Here is a 24,666-nt window from a genome sequence, read left to right as displayed (position 1 = left end):
ATATGCTTTGCTTCACACACACCACACACACACACACACACACACACACACACACACCACAAACCCTTTATGAACCTTCCCAAGAAAGCATATTAAAATGAATGAAATGGCCTGAGCCTGAAGGTGTATGCCGGAGCGGGGCTGGGGGGTGCTGAGTTGGCAATGGTCAACTCATTCTAAAACAACTCTGGAAGAGGGGAAAGCTACCCTAGAAGAGCTAGGCGGGAGGTCTTAAGGAAACTCTCAGAGGGTATGGCAGCTGTGTGCTCTGAATTCATCCACCTGAGAAGGAGCGGGGTCCCTTCCCCAGAAGTTTTGAGAATAGAGTCGTTCAGGAAAGATCATCGACTGAGAAGATTCGGGCTCTTGGCCCAAGAGTGAACACAGACAGAAATGGACAGCAGACTAATGCCTTACCCGATTCTAAGCTACCAAGCTGCTGCAAAGCCATTTGGGCATACTGGGGGGTGGGGGTGTCCGTCGTGAGTCAGTGATTGCCTCCCTCAGAGAGGCGCCACTGAGCCTCGGTGGGGGGGGGGGGTGTTCTCTGGGCTCTGACAAAGCCAGATCAAACTTCTAAGTGTCGCCAGGCTCTCCCCCTGGGAACCCACTCCCAAGTCCCTGGGCTGAGAACACACACTAAGCCCATAAGTAAACAGCACCTAAAGGAGGGATCAGAGCCTGGCTTTCCTCAGCCCCATTAGCACGTTTGGGAAACAAATCAAACTGAAAGCTCCCCTGGGTTTGCTAAACGCACAGAGTTAACTTGTCATCCTGAGGTGTCAAAACGCCCAAGTGACAGACAATCCCGGACCAAGCACTGTGTGAAGAGGCCCTGCTCCAGGCTCCTTGGCTAGTGTCATTCAGTGTGACCCTATCTCCACAAGGCTGTGGGCTAGTCATGCCTTCATTGCTGTTTTAAGAACAGGTTAAGAAAGAAGGTGGCCGGCGGTGGTGCATGCCTTTAGTCCCAGCACTCAGGAGGAAGAGGCGGGTAGATCTCCATGAGTTCGAGGCCAGCCTGGACTACAGAGAGAGTTCCAGGACAGCCCGGACTGTTGCACAGAGAAACTCTGTCTCAAAACTCACCCCCTCCCCCTGCAAAAGAAAAAAAAAAAAAGAAGAAGGAAAGATCTGTTTTTTCTCATGGTTTGAGGACACCGTCTGTCATAAAGGGGAAGGCACAGCCACCAGAGCTCCTGTCTGTGAAGAACAGAAATGAGGTTCATTAAATATTACAGCAGGCAAAGAGGATATGCAGCCAGGCATGGTGGAATAAGCCTGGAACCCGAAGGCAGGAGGATTTCAAGATGGAGAAAATCCTGAGCTATGCTACAAAGCAAGAGTTTTGCTGGGCAAAAAGAGGGTAGGGAGGATGGGGCAGGGGACAAAACAAAACAAAAACAAAAAGAAACTAATGACAGCGACTGAATTCCATGCCTTGGGCCAGAGTTCCTCAGCCTTTGGGAGTTACAGAGTCTGAGAAAATAGAGGACCCCTTTGCAGCAAATAAATAGAAGTTGTTCCTCAGTTTTAGGGGTACACAGACACAGAATAAGAGTTCCTGATGTCAGCGTACCAGTTGGCCAATTGCCTCCTGCTCAAGATGCTAACAGCCCAGAGTGGACATGGACGGATTTGTCTGAGTGTTTGGATCCCATCACACTGAAGCCCACAGGCTCAGCTCATTCTCAGGTGTTCTGTGTGAGGCTGGGGGCACAGTATTTTACTAAGCTTTGAAAGAATGAGGTTTGCACCGTTCGGCCAAATCCCAAAGACACTGCCCGGTGTGATGCTTGAAGTCCCCCCTACAGGAACACAGCAGTCTGCCTCTGGTGAGGAAGAAGCAGACTTACCCTACATCAGCCATGTTACCATGGAGCCCTGCAGATGAGGTGAGCAAAGGATGGACCCCAGGGGATCCTGGATCTTTCCTTTTAAATATGGAGACAGTGCAGCTCAGGGAGGGCAGGCTCCTGGTCCCCAAATCCAATACCAGGCAAATGAAGGAGCAAAACTCAGACTCTAGAATGCTGAGTTTCTAGGGTCATCTCCACCCCAAGGCAATGGCTCTAAGGGCCACTCCCCACGTGCTGGTAATCTGAGAAAGTTAATGAGTTAGCAGGGGAGTCAACCTACGAGATCAAAATGTACAAATATCAACACCAGCACCCTCTGACTCATCCATTATCACCAACCTCCTTCCTAAAGATCTCTCTCTTCCCTACCTGCCAATCAAACCTGAAAAGGCTTGATTTAAAATTAACGTTGTTTGCAAGGGCCACATGTGATGATGAAACAAACAGCATGCATATACATTTGTACATATATAAATGGAACCATGAGAGGACATAGTTGAGATGATATGTGCATACAGCAGGGGGTTGGTTATCTATGTGACATGAATCCCATGTGACCTCAGCAGGTCCTGGGCTGAACCATCCGGGTATAAGTGTGCTCAGACAGTGACACAAAGGAGGAGATGACATGATGAGCCATTGCTCAGAACACCATTAAGCGGAGTGTGACTGTGTTTCTATGTGCATAAGAAAGGCAGATTAATATAGGAGGAGGAAGCCAAATGCTTCCCTAAAGCCAGTAGTCACAAAGCTACAAGCCCGCAGCTTTGCCGACCTCAGTTCCCGAGTTCCCGCTCCACAGCGCAGACTTTCCCCCTTTTCTCAAGTGTGTCATCGTCCTACAGAAGGCAAACACTTGCCCAAATGTTGAGACAGAATTTCAGGCCAGAATTGCTCAATGCTGGCTTGGCTGGAGGCAGAGACTTCTAAAATAAAGAGCTGGAGAAGTTTCACAGGCACCGCGGGCTGGCTGGGCAGATGAGCCAGTCTGAGACTCTCTATGTCCAGGGCTCTCCTCCTCCCTTCTACTCCACCCCAGCTGTGAGAGGAAGAGAGAGGTCCAAAAGCTAAGGCCAGAAGCCAGAGCTCAGTTGGTCTTTAGAAGAGGGAAGAATCAGGAAGCTGTGCCAGACTGCCCGGGCCCACTCACACCGAGAACACCGAGAACAAACGGCTAATAAATCAGCCCTGCTAAGCCACTGAGGCGAGGAGTGAGATGCTGTCCCATAGGCTGGCTCTCCTTCTAGCTCATTAACTATCTGAGATTACCACCAAATGGGGGGTGGCCTCTGAGCTGAAAATTAAATTAGCCTAGCTATAAAGCAGAGAGTGGATGCGTCTGTTGAGACAGCGATCCTGGGGAAAACCCAGCCACTGACTGGGCCCCTGGATCTGTCTTGTCCCTGAAACCCAGCCTCTCCTTTGGTGACCAGATAAAAGTGAAAGTAAACAGGTTGTGTCCTGCAAAAGAATGAAAAGAGGGCTTTTGTGCTGTTGTCTTCTGACCTGGAGTTTGCACTAGGGAGCCTTGGATTGAGACCCTCCTGACTGCTTCATGCGCTGGGAGTATCTTAAGAATGTTTGGTACTGAGGCCTGAGGATGATGCCTCATGTCTATAGCACACTTGGCTAGCATGTGTAAGGGTCTGAGCTCAGTACTCAGAAAGAAGTTTGGCATTGGGGGGTGGATGAAGGGATATTGAGATCAGAAAGAAAGAAGGTGGGGCTGGAGAAATGGCTTAGTGGTTAAGAGCACTGACTGCTCTTCTAAAGGACCCAGCTTCAACTTCCAGCATCCACATGACAGCTCACCTCTGTAACTCCAGTTCCAGCTGATCTGATGTCCTCATTGAGACACACATCCAAGCAAAACGCCAATGCAAATGAAATAAAAATAAATATTAAAAAAAGAAAGAAACGGAGAGAAAGAAGGAAGGGACCAAGAGGGTGCGGTTGAAAATGTGGCACCAGTGAAGAGGGAATCGGCAGTATACCAATTCTCGGACCCTGCAAACGGGAGGGTGGTGACCACACCTTCAGTATAGATGTCACCTGCAGAGTCACCCACTTACTATCAGGTGGGTACCCTGGCTCCAGCATCCCCCTCTTTAGGATCCAGGAATGCAGCGCAGAGTCTGCAGCTGCTACAGCTGCAGATCTTATTTTGAAGTAGAATTTCTAATTACAGGGCTTTCCTTCAGTGACAAGCTCCATCCCAACAAGCAACAGAACCTCTTTGAGGATGAGTGTCCTCCCCTTCATCACGAAGGCTCTCCAGCCATGACCTCTTATTCTGGGCACCCTCTTTTCCACTCAGTCCCTGCTGAACTCCGTTCAACAGAATTGCCATTTTGGCTTCCAGGTTGAATACTGGGACATGGGGACGGAAGCCCAGGGTAGCTTGCATTAGTCACTCGTCATTGTGACCAAATACATGATGAGAAGCAACTGTAGAGAGGAAGGGCTTGTGAGGAGACACAGTCCTACAGAAGGAAAGGCCTGGAGGCAGACGGCTCCTTTTGTGATAGGAGGATGCAAGCAGAAACTCTTCTATCTTGGCAAAAGTGTGCTAGTCAGAAGGTCGTCTGGAATATCCTTGAAACAAACAAAAGGCAAGTGCTCAGTAAATTACAAAAAAAAATAAAAATAAAAAAATAAATAAAAATCAGGTTGCAAGTCTCTTGGCCCTGTTGCTGTGAGAAAGAACCCTGAGCGAAAATGACTGAAGAGAGAAAGGGCTTGTGTGGCTTCTAGGCCCAGAGGGATACAGTCTACCATGGCAAGAAGGGCATGGTGGCAGGAACAGGAAGTTGGCCGGAAGGAAATGTAGTGCCAGCACAGGAAGTAGAGCTTGCTAAAATATTTCCTCCAGCCAGGCCCCATCTCCTAAAGGTTCCCAGTCTCACAGACGGTAGCAGCTGTGGACAAGTGTTCACACACGTGGGCCTGGGCGGGCTTCTCACATTCAAACACAACAACCGCAACTATAAAGAACAGAACCCAAAGCAGGGAACATCCAGATAACAACCAAAATCCCTGCTGAAAAACCCTCATTTCTTCCTGCTCCCCAAGCCCATTGCGGGTCCCCAAGGCAGACCTCTGGCAGGGAGAATTCTTTTTTTGTTCTTTGTTTTGTTTGTTTGTTGTTTTTTGAGACAAAGTTTCTCTGTGTAACAGCCCTAGCTGTCTGGGAACTCATTATGTAGATCAGGCTGGCCTCAAACTCACAGGGATCGGCCTGCCTCTGCCTCCTAAATGCTGAGATTAAAGGCGTGCGCCACCACCACCCAGGTGGCAGGGAGAATTCTGTAAGTTATTCTACGGAGATATGAGAAATGGATTTTAGAACTGGGGAAAATTCCCAACAACTCCAAGTCACAACTGACACGCAAGCATCAAGTGGAAAATTCTTCTTTTTCATAAACATTATTAAGAAAAACTTGAAAATAAATAAGCAAATCACACATCATAATTAACCAGACTCAAAGTCTATATGACTTCATGAATCCGTATACAGTTAGAACTAGCGTTCGAAATAGAAGCTGTGAAGTCTCACACTAAACCTTACACTTTCAGGATCGAATACATTTTATATACTTACCCACCACCCCAAACCAAAAACCGTGAGAGTTAGAATTAGAAAAGCAATCAGCTTCCTATCCTCTTTCATGGGTCCTGTCCATCACGTGCATTCAGTTTTCCCTCATCCCCTCATATTTAACCTTCCTTTTTTTCTTCTCTACATTTATACTGTTATCCATATGGGTATTTATTTACATACACACACACACACACACACACACACACACACACACAGAGAGAGAGAGAGAGAGAGAGAGAGAGAGAGAGAGAGAGAGAGAGAATTAGCTAGGTTCTGTGTATGAGAGAGAAAATGCAGCTTTCTCTTTCTGAGATTATGTGACCTTGCTTAATATTATACACCTTTTTCCTGCAAATATCTAACTTCATTTTTCTTTAGACTTGGCATATAGATATATAGATATATATATATAGATAGATAGATAGACGATAGGTAAATAGATACCAAATTTTCTTAGCCATGTCCATAGTTGATGGACAACTATGTTGATTTCAATTATTTGCTACAGCGAATAAAAGAGCAATAAAACAGAAATAAAGAATTGAATTCTTTATGAAGGTCACATGGCAAAATAAAAGGCCAGCTTTTTATTGATCTATATTTGGCAATGTCTTCACGTAGCCTGGCCGTCAACTCCTGAGCCTCCTGCCTTGGCCTGCTAGGTTGGGCCCCACTGTTGATCCTGACTTGTGACCCCCACTGGCTGCTTCAGCCTTTCACATTAGAGCCTCAGAACCCACTATCTACTCTCCCAAACTCACCTCCCCCACTGGGGGTCACATGGGTAGGAAGAGGGGGCTTCAAAGTTTTTCAAAGGAGAGAATGTCCATATGCAGTTGGCCGCTCTCAGCAAATATTCTTAATTCAGAACACAGAATCCTCAGGAGCCTGTTTTGGGGTTTCCAGTTGTAACTGGAAGAAAATGCAATCCCCAAAATAACTAAAAATGAACGAGTGGTCATGCCCTGGAGGAGATGGTGGGAAGGGAGGCAGGGGTGGGGCAGCCCGACCCAGGAGCTATACCTCTCCTGGGGTCTCCTGTAACCTCAAAACACCAGATAAAAGGGTGCAGTTCTAAGTCAGAGCCAATAAGCAGTTGCGATCACTTTTATATGGCCTCATGGAAGGTTCCAGACCGAACTGAGTTACTCTGTAGTCAGGGCAGGGACAGGCCTAAACCATGTGGGAAAGAGGGCAATGTGGCTTCTCCAGGCTTCAGAAGTCTGAGCCCTAGAAATGAAGGTTGGCCCTGCCCATGTGGCATTCCTTCACTGGCCTCCTGGCTCACTGTGCTGGCAGAGAAGCCCTGCCCAGGCATGCTCGAGTTCTAAAAACACAGAAGTGGGTAAAGGATAGGCAGACGCTGGCAGCCGTGCCCACAGCAGACTAGAGCCCGTGTGTTCTTACACATTCCAGTGTCTGGAGTAGATGGGAATAATAGACCACGGCCTTTCCCACAGAGCTTCAGAGCCCAGGATGAAGGAGAACCTAGGGCACTCGGGTACCCAAAAGCTGGGCATGGACACTGCGGTGATCGCACTGGCAGGGACACAGCCTCTGTCCAAGATGCCTGAGCAAGCCTGGTCCGGCAGGCTTAGTACTAGCTGCCTCAGGGTGACACCTACCAACTTTTTTGTCTAGTCTGCCTTGATATATCAAGTTACTTCATTTCCCTCAGAGTTCCATAGGAAGAATTCAGACATATAGCTCAAACAAGGCTGGTGACAATCTTTGACACAGGAGAATCCAGTGACCTGAAATAAAAACTCTCTATGACTGGTAAAATGAAGGATTCCCCTGCCTCTAGATTCCTCCCCATACCTAAACTCTGACTCCATGTGTGCTCCAACCAACCTTTAATATTCTACCAAGACTCTCAGGCCTTTTTTTCTGCCCTGAACACCTTACCAGCTTCCTTAATGATCTGCCAATAAACTCAAATCCACCCTTCAAAGCCCAACTTAGGGCCCTTTGCTTGGTCCTACCGTATTTCTCTTTATTCCTTATGCTTCCCATTAAATTGACCCTAGCCAATACTGTGGGATCCCTGAAGACCCAGACAGAAAACCAACAGCTTGCTTACTAAGTGCCTACTTACTACTTGATCCAGTTTAGATGTCCAAAACTTGGCAGAGAAAATCATGAATGAATGGCAGAGGTGAGAAGTACCACCTAGGCATGACTGGCAGTAAACCTGCCCTGTAACTGCCCGAATCCCACAAGGCCCCAAGGAGAGAGAAAGAGGGCATTCAATGTCCCCGAAACAGACATGGAACTTTAGAGGACCAGAAAAGAGATACGCATAAAAAGCTAGTTCAGGACCAACAAACAGGATCTCGCTGGCTGCCTGACTGCTCTCTCTCTGCTCCGTGGACTGCCTCTGCCAAATGTCTGCCTCTGAGCAGGAGGTGGAGGCTGAGGGCATCCTGGCCTGGCAGGTGTTAGACAGACACCAAGTGGGAGGGGCCTACCCAAGACACTGAGTCAGGAGATAAGAAGGTGATCCTAGCAGGCTGAAATACAGACACTCCTGAAACCTAAGTGTACATCAGTAGTAATCAACCCCAAGTTCTTCAGCTAAAATGTCCCACCAACCTCCTGTCCTAATGACACCCAATCCGGAGAGCTCCTCTCTTTCCGGTGCTGTGGGGCTCAGGGTGCCTTCCAGCATTCTCTATGGCTGCAGTCACAAAAACAGAACATGTGTGTGTGGGGAGGGGTAGTGGTGGCTTTTTTTGTTTTGTTTTTTGTTTCCAGCCCCAGGCTGTTGGTGTTTTGAAGTGTTGTTCACATTATTTAGTGAAGACCTCAGCACTGCATCCAGGAAGAACAATGATCTTGGGGCCAGGGCAAAACACACAGAGACCACAGGAACACTGCTGAGCGGGGCGGAGACTAGCTCCATCGTTTCCAACACAGGCAAACACCCTGCTCGGTAAACACCACAAGACTCGCCTTTGAAAGCAGACCTAGGCTGTTCGTGGAAAGCAGAACCTGCAATTAGCCTGCTCTGGGGAACAACAGCCAGGGGAGGCCTGCTAAAGAAGCCAATGGCAAGACGTGACTTGAAACTCTCCCTAGCAAGCCTGCCTCCCACTCCTCAGTTGGCCACTTTCTAACCCCGCCTTTGATGTACAGTCCATTGTTTCTCCTTGTTATTGTTCACTTTGTAGCAAACTTCTTGGAGGGGGCCGCATTGTATCTGAACAGCTATCCCAAGAGCCCAAGAGGTAGGCTTGCATATGGGATTTGATTCAAATAGAAGGAAGGGGCTACTACCTGTTTGTTCCTAGGGTAAAGGTGGAGGGAGGTCGAGATGGAGGAAGGGAGACAAAAGCAGAGACAGAGAACAGGATCAGGAGGTCAACGAACTGCAAGAAAACTCAGAGGCTTGCTCCACCAACATACTCCAAATTGGCATCCAGACAAACACATCACAAGATGATGGTTGATATGAATGAAAACAGGATACATACAGGATTCTGGCTCAAAAGGAGATGCTAGGTCAAACAAAATTAAACACATATATTTTATGTCACATGTGTGATCAGAGAGAGAGAGAGTTAGACATTCCTGTAACACCAATAACTTTAGCTAGAGAGTTCACTAAACAGAGAACTGGCCAATGTGCACTGCGGCCACTCTGTGTGGTAGAGCTGGAGGCATAGTTATCTCCCACACTGTGTCTTTGGTACGGCCACACTGTTGGGTCCTGCCCTGGCTGTGTGAGCGGGATGTTGGCATCAGAGAAAGTATATGTGGCAAAGAACTGACCTTAAGAGTTACCAACAGGTGGAGGAAAAAAAATCTATTAGGGAACTAAACATTTCAAGACAGAAATTTCTCACTGGAATTGACTTCGGGCACCCGGCTGAGTAAGGCCTGTCCCAGGACGGCTACAGAAGTTCAAATACAAATGAGGCGAAATGGGTGAGAAGAAACGGTAAACCCCATTCCGAATGTCTGCGAGGAACAAGGCTGCGGAAATTTCACAACGAAAAGTGCATCCTTGACACGGAGCAGGGCTTGCAGCTCTCTCCAATGCTAGGATTGCCAATGAGGGAACTGGGCTACACGTGGAACGACAGGGGATGGGGGAGGGGTGAACAAGCTGTGTTCCCTGCCCAGTACAGCTGAGGGGGGCTAACCAGCTGGGCCCTTTGCCAAAGTAGCACCAAGTTCGGATCGCTGTACTCAGTTCTTATCCTCAACACTGTCCGCATCTTCATAGGCTACTGAACCGCTACAGAAAGCCAGGGTGGTGGCAAAGCCCTTATCTGAACCAAGGCCCGAGAGAAGACCTGTTAGCACAGGCTCATCCACTGTAAGAAATGCGCCCTTGGTGGAGAATGGGTCTCGGAAGAATGATGTATCGGAGGTGAGGGTACCCAGGAGATCTCTGTGCTTCACACTTGCCTCTGTTGTGAGCCTAAAACGGCTCCAGAAAATGAAGCCTATCTTTTGAAGGCAACTGCCCAATAAATACGCCCTTGTTAGATCAGTAGGGGGAAAAGTAGATATAGTTTATAAGAGTGCATTCATTATTCATTGAGCCTGGTGGCACACACCTCTAATCCAACCTACTCAGTAGCCAGTAGGACCCTAAGATAAAGGTCAGCCTGGGTGAGTTGACAGGGATCTTCCTTGGATTTAGCTTTGCTCCACTCCCTCCGGTACACACCCACCCACCCACTTGGGGCTTCTGCGGAGCTCATGGGTGGAAACAGGATGTTTCTTCTTTGTGTATCTGTGTTAACTGGCGGAGCTGGCACATGCTAAATGCCTGGAGCCTCTGAACAATGATCTGGGAGGCCCCCAGGGACTAGTAAGGGATGGACTGAACGAGGACCAGCTTCCAGAAGGCAGGGAGGGGTCTGGAGGGACCGGTGTCTGATTGTGTCAGTCTCCCAGCCTTCCTCTCTTCCAGAGTCTGCTCGTTGGGCAAGAATGGGCTAAATCTTAGATTTTGTTTTTTTCAGCGCCACTTGCTGCAATAAGAAAGTAACAGCTCCCCTCTCCTCACAGCAGAACGAAGTTAGTTTCCACTGAACGCTTGCAGGCTGGGGTCCTGAAGGCTGGCCCTGCGGGGCTGGCGAGTCTAATGCCGAAGGAAGGCTAACAAGAGGCTAGAACTGGGCAGAGAATCGCTGAGAAAACCCGTGGGCGGGCCTCCGTGCAAGCCCGACGCCATTGGTCTCTGGGCAGTCCCTTCCGACCAATGTGCGCGGGCTGAGGCAGTTCCGCCCGGCTCAGCCCCACAGGTGAGGTCCTGCCAGAAGCGCAAGCGTGGCAGCGGCCGGCCAGCGTGGGTCCCATGGCACAGTAATGTCACTAGGCCTGGAGAGGAGGCGGCGGCTCCTCCCTTACATCAGGAGAGGACGTGGAAAACGGCTGCTCTCGGCTCTTCCCAGTGCAGTTTTCACTCTTCACTGGCTACCCCCAATCTCAATGCCCAGAACCCCAGCTTACGTGCGTGCGCGCGCGCGAAGGTGGTGAGAGGCAAATTTTTGGATCTGGACGTCCCACTAAGTCGCGGGTGTCCACATGAGGAATGGTCAGGGTCTCATCCAATGAGGTTCAAAGCAGCCTGGCTGGGCCGAAGTGACAGAGACCTGATATTAACAGGGTGCTCAATATGCACATCTACCCTGCATACAAAGAAACTGTCTCGTTCTCACAACCAACGTACTTCCTGTCTTTTTAAATATTGAGAAATGTGAACTCCTCTTTATTAAAGGTCTTTAATAGCGTCTATTTCCATGGCTACATACTCAACTTTTACATGTAAAGTTTTTAACTGACACCATTTGTGTGAAGTCATGAGGCTGAATGTGATGTCTCAATTCCTGTATACACAAGGGTCATTAGCGTATCCATCACCTTAAGCCTTTATCGTTTCTTTGTGGTGGGGACACACAAGTTTCTTCTATTCTGTTACATAATGCATTATTGTTAATTGGATTCTCCCTGCTGAGCCACAGAACTTCATAAGTTTGTGGGGCAAAACCAGAGTAGTACAACTTCTTTTATGCATGCTTCTCACGTGTCACGGTGGAGTCAGTTCTTTGAGTGAGTCAGTAACTTCAGCTATTTTTAAAAAAATATTTATCAAATGACAGCAAAGTGTGTGAAGTGCACACAAGAAGGAATTTTAAGCAAATATAATAGAGGGCCACTCTTGTGCTTCAGAACTGTGTTGTATGGGCTTCTTGAACACCGGGGACATTGTAACACTTAGCCTCCTGGCTATATGGAATTTCTATCAAGTTACTAAGAATAATTATTGTCCATCTCTGGACAAGGATAAGAACCAGTCTACACGCATAAGCAGCAATTTTATTTGAGGTAGGATAGTCTGGGAGCAAGGAATTAGACAGCCCGAACAAGGTAATAATTTAGATTATAAAGAAGTCTTCTGATCTATTAGTGTTCAGTGACACTGGTGTCCCATTTCTTCTTTCTTTCCACTTGAGGAAGGCAGGATACGCTCTCATTGCCCTCAACACTGTGCCACACCCTGGGGTGGGGGTGGGTCAAGTGTCTCCCACTGCCCTGCCCTGAATTCCTCTTGTTCTCTGGGATAACCCAGTGACAGGAGCTGCAGAACCCTCTGGAAACGCCCTTCACAGCCCTAGAAGCTATCTCCATGCAGGGCCTGTAGTGTGAGCCTTTTGTGCTTCTATCAGTCAGTTTAACTTCTGTGTTCAGAGTCAGAACACACAGCACCCTCAGGGGTCTTGGTCCTGGGCTGCGGATCCGATGGTTGTTTTTGTTTTGCTTGAAAAAAAAAGTTTATTCCTAGCAAACGTTCAATGGTCTAGGGATTCAAAAAGTCATTTTGTAGGAGAAAACCTTATGTCTCATAGTCTGGTTTAAACTGAAAAGATTAAACCGAAGCAAGCATATTTGGAATGAGAATTGGTGACATACTGATTTTTCAAAACATAAAAAAAATCAGCAAATCAGGAGCTGTGTAAGATCACTCTGCCATGGCAAACAAATACTGCTGACAGGGAAAACACATCTTGTAATTATTAGTGTACATTAGTCACCACTTTTTAAATAAGTAGATTCTTTTAAAAATGCAAAAATCAAATGCGATCAGCATTTAATTCCTATTTACCACAGTAGCCTGTCTTTTAAGAATTTGTCCTAAGATATGGACTGCAAACTAATTTTCCCAGACCTGCTGGAAGGTCATTTGGAAGATAATAAGTGTAATTCAATTCATACATTTCGGCATTTTATTTATCTAAAACTAATAGGCCGCTATTAAATATTGACAATTTTATTAACTCAGCATCTGGGAAAACACTTATGATTAGGTTAATTTATGTTATATTTTCCCCCCAACTTGTAAAAGATTAATCAACCATTTTATGGTGTAATTTAGGAACCTAATTAAAAACAGAGCCCAACACATGCTACACAGTCCTGCTGGTAAATCTTGACAGCGTTCTTACATAATGGTTTGTATTTCAAATTGTTGCATCTTGATGGAGATGTCTGACTTCCTCCCAGCACCCTAGAAGTGGGTCCCATACTTGCCTTAAACTCCAGGACCGAGGAAGAGCAATTATTTAGAAACAGATCATCCTCAAAGAGATCTTAGAAGTCAGAAACAGGGCTGCCCACCAAGTTTTTCGAAACGGACTAGGCAAATGGAGGCGGAGATCAGCTAAAAATGTAAAGGAAATTACTATTCTTCCAGCTGGATTTTCGAACCTCTAGGAAAACTGCAGAATTCTAGCTACATCTGCCTGCTGACTAACAAGTGCAAAGCCATTCTTGTGTCTTTCTTATCTTGGGATCATTCTATCTTCTCCAGTGAAGAAATTAATTCCAAGGGGCTTGAGAATACGTCACTGAACCTGGGCCTCCCAGCCTGAAAGGGGCAAATGGCATTGAATAAACCACGTCCTCAGGGAGACACTGGCTGTTTTCTCAGCCACTATCCTTGAGGGATATTTTTGTCGTTTTAATGATTCCTTTGCTTCTAGCTGTGCGGTGTGGAGAAATAAAAGTGCCAGAACGGTAAGACTGTTCTCATCTAGTTAGAGACCAGGGTAGGATGGTTCCAAGTCCACCGCCCTGACATTACAAAGGCTTTAAAGATAAATGACAGAGTGGGCACTCTACATGGTGTGGGAGTGGGGGGACTGGAGGTGGGCAGGAAACCCACAAACTCTATTAGAGCAGAAATCACTTTGAATAATTACACATGAGTAACGGTGGCATGTTTTGGTCACTAAAGTCAGGGAGCCTGGCACAAAATTACTCTTGTTGGAGTAAGACCTCTGCCACTTCTAGCAGGGAGACTTTGAGCAAGTTGATTAACTTCTCTGCCTGTGTCTCCTCACCATCAAAGTACCCACTTCATGGATGGTAATGAGGATTAAACTTGTTAACTTGATCAATTGAAACAGTGCCTGGTTCAGATATTTAGTACAGTTTAACTACAGCACTGTTAAACCACACACACACACACACACACACACACACACAGAGAGAGAGAGAGAGAGAGAGAGAGAGAGAGAGAGAGAGAGAGAGAGAGAGAGGGGCACAGAGTGGGGGTGGGGATGGCCATTGGAGTGCCGCCTAATTTTCCGAAATGGAAAGGAAAGTCATTCTATGACAGGAGTTCCCACCACCCGTAAACTATGGGGAGCAAATGACAAGCCAACAAGGACTAAGTTAATTCTTAAACTTGGGCCATCAAATTCATGGAAATATACAAAAACTTACACTGGATCAAGAAGAAGTGCTTTTTTAAAAACTGCATCATTAATACTTCTCCAGTTTAAATCTGGGTACCAAGCTGGTTGGAGGTTTGCTTTACCTGGTGGGGGAGTTAAGTTCCTGCTCTCCTAGCCCCAAATCTCCCCTTCATGGCACTCCCACCTGGGGGTAAAAGTCAACAGAGAGCTCCATGAGCCTCTTAGACATCACCATCGGGCACTCTTCTAAGTTCGGAGGCCGATTAGAGAACCAGACCGTCTGCTCAGAGCTCCTGTACAAACTGGGGCTCCGGCAGCCAGAGGCTGGGACGAGCTCGCCTTAGCTTTGTGCTTTTTGTAAACTCGGGCGCTGTAAAGAATCATTGTGTCTGGGTGGTGGCACAGAGTTAGCTCCAAGCTGCCACCTCTGCAGGCTCTGGCCTTCCAGGAGTCTGGGTCACCCATTGGCTGATGGTTTCTTGGTAGGGAGATATAAGGACTGCAAATTCCCTGGCATCCAGGAAAACCCACCAGGCCCTGGTTAGGCCCCTGGCAGGGCTTTGTATTAACCCATTAAACTCATTAACAACTTGCTCAGACACAGCCACGATCTCATTCTACAACCCATTGCTTGCTGACCCCAGAACTCACCATTCCACACCCCCTCCCATTTTGTCACAAATGCCTTTAAAAAGGCCACTCCTCGCTCACACTCTGGCTTTGAGGGCTGGTTTTAACCATTCTTCTGCCCTTGCAACTCTCTGGTTAATTATTATTTATGCTGTTCTCCAGCGGGCAGGCCTCTCTCCGGACAGAGCAGAAGGGACCCTGCAGGCCTGATTTGGCCCTGCGAGCCTCGTGGACTCTAGCCGGGAGAGGTGCAGCGCTCTGGGTCAGGGTTGAAATTTAAGTTTCAGGGTTGCTTTCAAATTAATTGTGAAGTCCTTACAATGGCCCAGTCACCATTAGAACAGTCTAAAGTGATTTACAAGTTTTAAGTACACAGAAAGTATTTGACATTTTTTTTTCTTTAAGAAAATATCCAGTAACTCTGCTGGCACGCCGATCCCTGATGAGACAGTCCGGGAAGGCCGCTGTCAGGACACCGGTACCGTGGCAGTTAGATCCACCAGATCACCGCCGCGGGGCCTGTGCCTCCCGGTGGCGTCAGAAGGTAGAGGACCCTGGTTCACCGCAGCCTGGCTGAGCCCGGCCTCCGAGGCGGCTGGAGCTGCAGTTTCGGGTCGCCCGTCCCCGCCACGCTCTTGGGCTGTGCTCTTCACCCTTCGAGCGCAGCCAGGGCCTCCAGCGCAGCAAGGGCGGTGGCAGGTGAAGGCAGCCACCTCCGCCTCCGCGTGAATCTTCCAGTGGGGATTTCCACCGCCTGCCCCAGGTGCCTCTAACACTCTCAAGTGCGCAGTGACTCGACTGCCAGTTCCTCCCGACCCGGCCACATGTGGATCTGACCAAAACGCCCGGGTTGCCTTGGGCTCGGCTCCACCACAAATGGTTCTGATCATTAGCCTGCCACCCGGTCCTCTGAACATTATCCCAGGAGCGGGGTGTGTATGGGGAGGATGGGGGATAGAGGCAATATTATCAACACATCGATGGAAACAGCCTATGGTTAGCGAGGCTAACCCCATGGTAAACTGCACCTGGCTACACCAAAGTATTGGCCCTTCCGGGCCCATCCAGAAACCGCGTTATTCCCAGGGCTCCGTTAAGAGCACCCAGGCCCACCGGTGGGACGTGAACCCGGACGTTGCATCCGAGTCCCCATTCTTAACCCGCAGAGTCCTGGGAACCTCGAAAAGGGCGGCTGTCACAGATGGCTTAAATCTCGAGACTTGGGCAACTCCTCACAATTAAAGAAAAAAAAAAGCATAAAGGACAAAGGGGAGTGGGCGAGGCTGGGAGAGGAGCTGCTTTAATCCTCGGGGGTCAGGCCCTTTTATTTGTCACGCCGTCCGGGTCCTGGAAAGTATGGCCGAGGCAAAGAGCGAGGTTCGGTTCGTGTCTCTCCTTATTTTCGGAAGTCGTGACCCTCTTTGAAAGTAATTGGGTCTGGAAAAAAACTCGAGTAAGAGGAGAGGGCTGGGAGGTGACCTAAGGGGCTGGGGACCCGACCGGGTTTCCGGAGACTCGGGTGTGACCCCTCCAGCAGCTCACACCACACCAACAACCCGGGATGCAGTGGGCAGAGGTCGTGACTGTGACCCCGGAGTCTGGGTCCCTTTGGAACTGGACACACATCCGGAAGTCACGACCTCGAAGCAACCCCCATTTCTCAATCGATGGTTCAGGGATATTCTTTGAGCCCGGACGTGTTACTAGGTCCGCGAAAACTAGCGTCCTGGCCGGGGCTCTCTCAGCACAGAGGCCAGGGACACGGCAACTCGCCGGCAGCTCCCCGGGAGAACGCCCAGAAGCCTTCGAAGTGGCTGCGGGCTGCAGTGCGCGCCTTTGCCCGACAGGGACCAGCACAGCTCCACGCCCGGCGCACAGCAGCCAGCAAAACGGCGCAGCAACCCTGCCACCCTCCCAAACACAGGGGGCTCTCCAGCCAAGCGGGTCAGACCCCCTTCGGGTTCCGGTAACAAGGAGAAATGTAACAAAAAGTTAACAGACTCAAAGCAGCCTTGGCGCCCAGCCTTAGCTTGTCCCCCCCCCTCTTCCCATCTGGGCAGCAGAAGCGACTCTAGCGGTTGGTGTGAGGAGGAGGCTGCGACCCAGAGGCGCACAACACTCCCACAGCACTCCTCCCCGCGTCCCAGGCTGCGAGAACTACAAAATTCTAGCCACACCGAGTTATTCGAGTGGGATATCGCCACCGCGGGAAAGTAGCTGGTTCCTCTGTCACTTCCCCAGTAGCTGCCGGGTGTCTTTGCAGCCAGGTCGTCTGAATGATTCTAGAGCGCAGCGGACCACGAAGCCACCCGCGCCCCGCTACAAGTTTCTGTACGTTGCTGTCACAGCCTAGCCGCGCGCACCCGGATTCTCTGCCACCGTCCACCCGCAGTGTGAGGGCGCTTTTTAGTCCCTGCCCTCCCTCGGTTGCCCGAAGCTTTACCCCTGCTACCTCCCCACCTGACGCGCAACGGCTCCGGGGGTGTGGAGGTGGGGGCTCACGGATCGCGGCCAGCTCAGCGGGCCGCTGGAGAGGAAACTCACCGGTACCAGGCGAGGCCCTTATGGTAGCTGCGGTCGAAGAAGTGAGGCTCGGCGCCCACGGCGCGTACGTCGGGGTGCACGCGCAGGAACTCCAGCAGCGCCCTCGTGCCGCCCTTCTTCACGCCGATGATGATGGCCTGCGGCAGCTGCTTGCTCCCGGAGCCGCTGAAGAAGCTGGAGATGGGGCTGGGGGAGTCCGGTGCCTCCGGACTCTGCTCCTCTTGGCTCCCGGCGACTACTATGTTATCCTTGCCTGCAGCCAGCGAGCTGGCCGGCGACCCCCGGAAAGGCATCTTAGGGAATGTCTCATTCGGAGCTGTGACCAGGGCTGGCTGAGCGTGAGCAGCGCGGGATCCCGAGCCCAGGAGCAGCAGGCCGGGTGCGGCGGTGCAAGAGCCGGCGCACGAGTATAGGAACATGTAGAGCCAGATGCAGAGCATGGCGAAGAGCAGCGCGAGCTTCCTCCTCACCGGCGGCGGGGGCGGCGGCGGCTGCGGCAGGAACCGGCCCGGGACATCGAGGCAGGACCGGCCGCCGCTCAGGCGCTGCCCCATGCGCGGCCGGCGGGCGCGGCCAGGGGCATGGCTCAGCACATGGCGCGAGTCCTGCCGGAGCAGTGAGCACCAGGAGGGTCCCCTGCCGTTCTGCGCCCGAAGGATTCGGTTTATTGCCCTCGTGTGCGCGCGGCTGCCGAGGCTGCGGCTCTTTCCCGGGTGGCGGCGGCAGCTGCAGCGGCGACGGCTCTTGACATGTTGCCCACCAGAAGCCGGGACTGGAACGCACAGTCAGGGCGGCGGGAATTGCTGGCAGATGCGCTGCGGAGGACGCTGTACCCCGCAGCCCGGATACTCTGGACGGGGCGCACGGCAGCTCGCCGGGGCTGCCTCCTCGCAGCCAGGAGATTTGAGAGCAGCCCCGGCGCTTGCCCGCAGAGGCTGCGGAGGAGAACTGCGCAGGAAGAGAGCCCGGCACTGAGGTGGAGTGGGCGGTCCCGGCCTTCCGAGTGACGGGCCGCGCTACCTACCAGGAACCGCGAGCTGCATGCAAATGTCAGAGCTTCACCCAAGTCGAAACAGCCAATCGTCACTCGGAACGTGGGGGTGTGGAAAGGGCTCGGAAAGGGGGGTAGAGCAGTCTGGGGTTATTATTGGCTTCAGAACTCAAGGGGCAGGCTCCGGGAGGCGGGGCCACTAGCTGGTGACAGGAGCAGATGGTGAGGATGCTGGAGTGACCGGGCGCTAGAAGAGGTCCCACCCAGTTGAGTGGAGCTCTCGTGTACACGCGCGCTTTTCCGCACTCGGTCCTGGAGCCAGTCTTGGCTGTAGTCGCCTTGTGCAGTCCCCATCCAAGAGTTCTGCCATCCCATCCGGTTCCTGAGTGTAAGAGCTGCAGGGTGGAGACGGGGATGAAGAGGGAACCCCAACCTGTACCCAGCCCCACCGCGTACCCAATTCCACACTCTAGGCTCGGGGAGGGGAGCGGAAACAGACTCTGATTTAGGAAGTTTAAACAGGGGAAATCTGGGCGGAAGTCACTGACAGTCTTTCCCCCGTTCTGTCTTAATATTTGTTGAGGGCGAGCTCCTTGCGCTTGCCTGGGACCGACATAAACTCTACCTCGCGCTTTCCCAACTGTCTTGAAAGGGCTGGGGAGGTGGGTAGTGGGAAGGGAGATAGTTTGATTAATTTAAGACCCTAGCTGAAACTTAAAGTCGCATGTAGGAGGTTTTATATGGGTATCTGTTCTTTGGCAACATTAATTTGACAATACGCTAACTTTCCTTTTTCTTGAATAAACAATAAAGCCAGCATCTGCCTGCCCCTGCTTAGGGGAAACAATGGCTTTCTGACCTATGACATTGATTCTTAGGCGTTTTTCTCCAGCATTTTTTTTTTAAGAAGAATGTCGAAATAAGGCACATCCACGAGTAGTGGGTCGCACCTATTTAATAGAAATTCCATTCCGAAGTCCTTCCTAGTTTCGCACATTTGTCTAGGGGAGAGGCCGGCAAGAGGGTCTTCGCAGAAACTGTCGGCGCTTGTGCAGAAAGCGCGGGCGCTGGTGATTCGCAGGGCTAAATTCCTGTGCGGGCGTTCAGAGTTAGGAAGGTCGGGATGTTGGAGTTTACCCGGGTGGCTTGAGGCCTCTCATTGCCTGGAACCCATCCTCTGCAAGGCCGACAGGACTCCGATGCCAGGCTGCGTGCGATTCCGGGGCAGAATACTCATTCCTTTCGACCCCCGTGCGGGCAACAGAGGCCCAGGAGGTGATTCACTCTGAGGCCACCGGCAAGCTGCTCTTCCCGGTGGGCACGGGCAGGCGAAGCGGAAAAGACCTTATCCTTCCCCCGCATCCCACACTCAGCTATCTGGGACCAATGTGCAGGTAACCAGAGAACCTACTTTCCCTTCCGGAATAAATGTCTCCAAGCGTCCGGAGCTCTTGCTGCTCCCCTTCACACAGTACGACTTCCGGCCGCTGGAATTAAACTGAGAAAGTGAGTTTGAGTTACGCACCTCGGATTTGAAAGTGCATCCTAGCCATCGCGATGACCAAAGTGGGTACAGATGACAGAGCGGTCGCCACCAGACCCTACGTGCCTCTGCTTTGCTCTTTAGACATCTCTGTGTATCTAGCTCGAGTCCAAGCCAATTTCCCACAAAACTGCCGGGAAGGAAATTATTTGGTTGGAGGACACTTTTCTTTCTTATCGTTTATTACAGAAGTTAGAATTCCCAGGGTTGTGTGTCGTCCCTCTCCCACCCTACCACCCGCCACCCCGCCACCGCTATCACTAAGACGTTTGTTCTTCGAAGTAATTTAATCGCCCTCATTTTTAATCGGTCAGTTTCATTTTATTTTAAACTTTTAATGCAGGGAGCAAATGCATTTTTGAGCATTAGCCCGACTTTTTGGTTCTGAGATCGAGATGGAAACATCGTCGGTGTCTCCTAAGGACGCGTTTTCAAGTTCTCGTTATTTAGATGGGAAGGAAGTTACTGATTTGTGAGTTGTGAATTGTAGCTCCCCCTTCAAGCCTGACTGAGTGGGAATAAAAATGATCCCTGTCCTGTGGGTTAGCAAAGTGAGTAAGTGAGCGATTACAAATCGAGGCCACCGGATATATTTGGAGACTCTTTTTCCGGGGGTGGAAGGAGGAAGGCAGCAAGTGGAAGCAAAAGACGTGGGCGTCGGAAATTGTCAAGAGTGTGGCGTTGAGCTGAGCGCCCCAGGGCTAAGTCGCAGCCTAGCCCACTCAGTTCCACCGCAGAAAACAATAGGGGAGGTCTCCCTTTGGGCCACGCTAAAGCAGCGGCCACCCAAGGTCAGCGGTGGGCGGGGTCAGAATCGCAGCGCCAGGGAGTTGCAGAGGGCGAACGCTGGCTTTGGCCCTTTTGCCTTAGGGCTCTTGAGTAGCTGCCCTGCAGCCTTTGGAAGTTACTCCTGAACCGCTGCTCCCCTCGGTCAGACCTCAGCAGATGTCATCTCTTACGGGCAGCAAATGCGAGGTCCGAGGTTCGTTCCTGGGCAGAGCAGAAAGCCAAGCCAAGAACCCAGCTGGACCCCCTTCCCTTATCTGTCGCTCCTGGGCATCCATCAAGAGCCACCACCAAAACAAGAAGAAAAGATTTCCCTCCAATAATCTTATCCACAATGTTTGCTCTTTGGAAAATACGTTAAGGAGAGAATTCAAATTCAGCACACCTGTGAGGTTTACGTCTTATTTGGGTTGCTTTATTTATGATTAACTAGTGGGGGCGCGTACCCAGAGCCTGGATGGAGGGTCTAATCTGCAGGGTAGCGGTAGTCATTGCCCTTTTCCCCCAGGTCCTGCGGCTAGCAACCTGTTGTGTCCCCAAACTTTCTAAAAGGACTGGCTTGAACCAAGATTCAAGCAGAACACGTTTCTGAGTTTCCATACTAGCGTCGGGACTGCTAGTCCAGCAGCCCGCAGCCGCCTCCTCCAGCTACGCCTGCGACCAGCCTCCTTTCTGGTGGCTTCGCCCCCACTGCCGCCTGTCCCTGGGGGACTGCAGAGCAGCATTTCCTGGGCGGCCTGAACCGGCGTCCCGGAGTCCCAGTTCCTGCCACCGGAACCCTCAGCATCGCTCTTTGCCAGCTCAGCCGCCCCAGGAACTGAGCAGCTGCTAGCCGGATCTGCCCTCCTTGGCCAGGCGGGAGGGATCGGCGGTGGGTGCGGCCGCGGGTACCCTGCCCGCCCGCCAGGGAGCGCTCCGGCTGCGCTACTGCTGGATTGATGGCCGCTGCCATCTGCTCTCTGCAGCGCCTTAAGGAAGAGGTTTAGACTCGATGCCTACGTGCTAGCGCCTCCTGGAAGTCATAGGCGCCAGGGTCCTTTCTGTTTCCTCCCAAGGTTAAGGATGCCCCAGTCCAGAGGCTAAACATAGGGAGGAGAGTGGGTGAGGAATCCCTGGAGATGGGAGATGGCGGGGTTGGGGGTGGGGTCGGTGACTCCCCAAATAGGCTAGAAAAGCTTTGGACTGCCAGGTCCCTCTCTGAGGCAGGAAGAGCCAGCATCAGTCCCAGTGGGAAGCTGAACCCTGACTCTGACTAAATAAAGTGTGGGGTCGTTGGGGAACTCAGCCGCCCAGCCTCACAAGGGAGATACGAGAGTTCTTTTATCATAAGGAAAAGATGTGTGCCACCCAGATTGGGCTGGTGGCTTGTGATGTGCTCACTCTGCAGTCTTTCTGTGCCATGCAGACCATACTGACCGGGGGGTGGGGGTGGGGGTGGGGGTGTTGTGCCACAACCCTAAGTGTCTTCAGGACACCCACCTCCCTAGGCTCTAAAACAAGCTTTCTTCTCTTGTTTTCTCTGTATTTTCTTTTGTTTTGTTTGTGGCAGGGTTTCACGATGTAGCTCTGGCTGTCCTGGAACTCACTATGTAGACTCTGTAGACCAGACTGGTCTTGAACTCAGAGATCCTGTTGCCTCTGCCTCCCAAGATTAAAGAAGTGCTAAAAAGAAGCTGTGCCTCTCTCCAAAGAGACAAGGGTTTCTGGAGCTTCACTGGGAACACCCAGAAGTCAGGGCACTGCTGACTCCCTGGGACACAAGAGTGACCCCAGCAGAGCTCTAGACCTCAGCATTTCTCACCCCAAAGATATCTTCCTTGATGTACCAGCCAAGGGCATATTATTCATTCATCTGCTATCCGAGGCTGCAGAGTCTCTATGGAGAGCAATGGGGTTTAGGGGCAGGCAGATCCCTCCACAGGGCGGGTCTATGGCTGCTGATTGACTGAAGCCTCTGAGCTCCGGAACCTGCTATAGAGTCGGCAAAGGATGAAGGATGTGGACCCATATCCATATCCCAGCTCCACTTCTGGTCTCTGTCCAAACCTGCTCCTTGACCCCTCTGCAGTGGGGATTAGGAGTGGGGAAGGCGGAGAACACTCTTCTTTTGCATCCTGCACACTTCCGAGGACCCACCTGTACCCCCCATCTCTGGCATGGTTCACATCAGCACCCAGCCTGCTTTTATTCAGAGCAACATCTATGTAGTTTCTATCTTCTTGCCGGTGGAACTATTTTTATCTATTAAGGATAGAAAATTATGTAGCTTCCCCAAAAAGTTAAAAGTATAAGAAACACAGATTATGTCTCTTTCAGAAACAAACCTTGACTCTCTCCAGACACCGCCATGGTTTCTTAGTACACACTGCCATTTTTTTTACACTGTTTTACATTTATTTTTATGTGTATGACTGCTTTGCCTGCATCTCCGTGGGTGCTTGGTGCCCACGCAGGTCAGAAGGCGGCATCAGATCTCCTGGAACTGTGATTAGAGATAGCTGTGAAGCACCACGTGGGCACTGGCAACACAGCAACAGGTGCTTCTAATCAACGGACCTTCTCTCCAGCACTGCAGTTCATTTCTAAAAGGCTGGGAGTGTTAAGTAGCAACTCTACCTTGACACCAGTGACCACGCCCTATCAGTGTGTGTACAGATAACTTCAGGGCTACATTAGTGTTACGGTAGGTGGCCAGAATTGATAGGGTAGTAACTACAGAACCACAGTTTGCATTAGGCTTTGGCCTTAGAGGTGAACGCGCTAGGAGGGTTGACAACTGGATAATGGCAAGAATCCACCATTGTTAAGAACTCACAGAACAGGTTCCCTGCCCAGTATCCTGACCTGTGCCCCCCACCCCCACCCCGCCACAGCGACTTTTCTCCATAGTTCCACTTTTGCCATATGTCACCGCAGGGGCCTCTGTGTTTTCCTAACTCTGTGACATTAAAGAGGTGTGACCTTGGGAGCTGATGGAGCTGTGAGGCTTTGGCTATCTCGGAGACAGGGCACCACAGAAAGGTTATCCTTTTTGGCCTCTCCTCCCATCTCTTTGACCACCTGAGACATAGCACTCCTCCTCCAGAGAGGACCACTGCTCCTGCCAGTGCCTCTGCCTTGAGACGTCATCACCTTAATGATGAAATGGTGGCCATTTGAAGTCACTATTTCTTTTTTACATTTACTTATTTACTTATATTTATTTATTTATAGAAGGGTAGAATGCACTCATGTGGAGGTCAGAGGACTAGTTGCCAGAGTTGGTTCTCTCCATTTTCCATGTGGATCCCAGGGCTCAAACTCAGGTTCTCATTCTTGGCAGCAAACACTCTTCCCCTCTGAGCCACCTCACGGGGCTCTGAAGTCATTCAGTTTTGAAGTGGGTTCTTATGAAGCAACTGATAACAGGATCAGAGTGTACCCTCAAATCTGAAGACATTGTAGGTTTTTTGTCTTTTTTCTTTTTCACATATTTGGCTACCTGTAAACATGTTCTCAGGAACTCATGGCTGACATGGTACTCTGATCTTCCTTCCTTCTTTCCTCTTTACCATAAAACTCTTCAGTTTAAAGACTCATATCTTCCAATTGGAGTGACTTTAGTTTTTTAAAGATTATTTGGTTTTATTGTATGAGCACTGTCTTCCTCCACACATGGGCTTTGGTTGGTTTTGTTTTCATCTTACCATTTGCTGCCCTTTGTCTTGGCTTACTCCTCTTCTATCAACTTTCCAAATGTCAATATTACTCCAGCTTTCCCGGGTCCCCTTCCTTGACTCAGCCAGTCTCATCCAGGGCTTGTTTTACCTTTACCCCTTCTCCAGTGACATTTAAAAGTCTATGGGGACTTTTTTTTTATTGTAGCATCTAGTGGGCAGGTGCTGGCTCACAGCTAAACGAGCTGCAAGTCTCAGGCAGACAGACCCTCACAGACGAGAATGCCCTGGCCCCAATGCCCACAGGAGGAGCACAAGGAGCCACACTGCATGGGGATG

General features: G+C 50.4%; 1 protein-coding gene across 1 annotated transcript in view; it reads right to left on the bottom strand.

Moving 5' to 3' along the window:
- Positions 1-18,363, bottom strand: part of Hs3st3b1 (heparan sulfate-glucosamine 3-sulfotransferase 3B1) — a 37,355-nt gene extending 18,992 nt beyond the window's left edge. Inside the window, exon 1 of the mRNA XM_048448252.3 lies at positions 17,352-18,363. Within this exon, the coding sequence (XP_048304209.2) occupies positions 17,352-17,905 (554 nt within the window). The 5' untranslated portion in view covers positions 17,906-18,363. The remainder of the gene's footprint in view (positions 1-17,351) is intronic.
- Positions 18,364-24,666: the final 6,303 nt, after the last annotated feature.

This window comes from Myodes glareolus, chromosome 9 (assembly GCF_982192425.1).
Source record: "Myodes glareolus chromosome 9, mMyoGla1.1, whole genome shotgun sequence".
NCBI classification, from domain to species: Eukaryota; Metazoa; Chordata; class Mammalia; order Rodentia; family Cricetidae; genus Myodes; species Myodes glareolus.
This window is presented reverse-complemented; position numbering and strand designations above follow the sequence as displayed.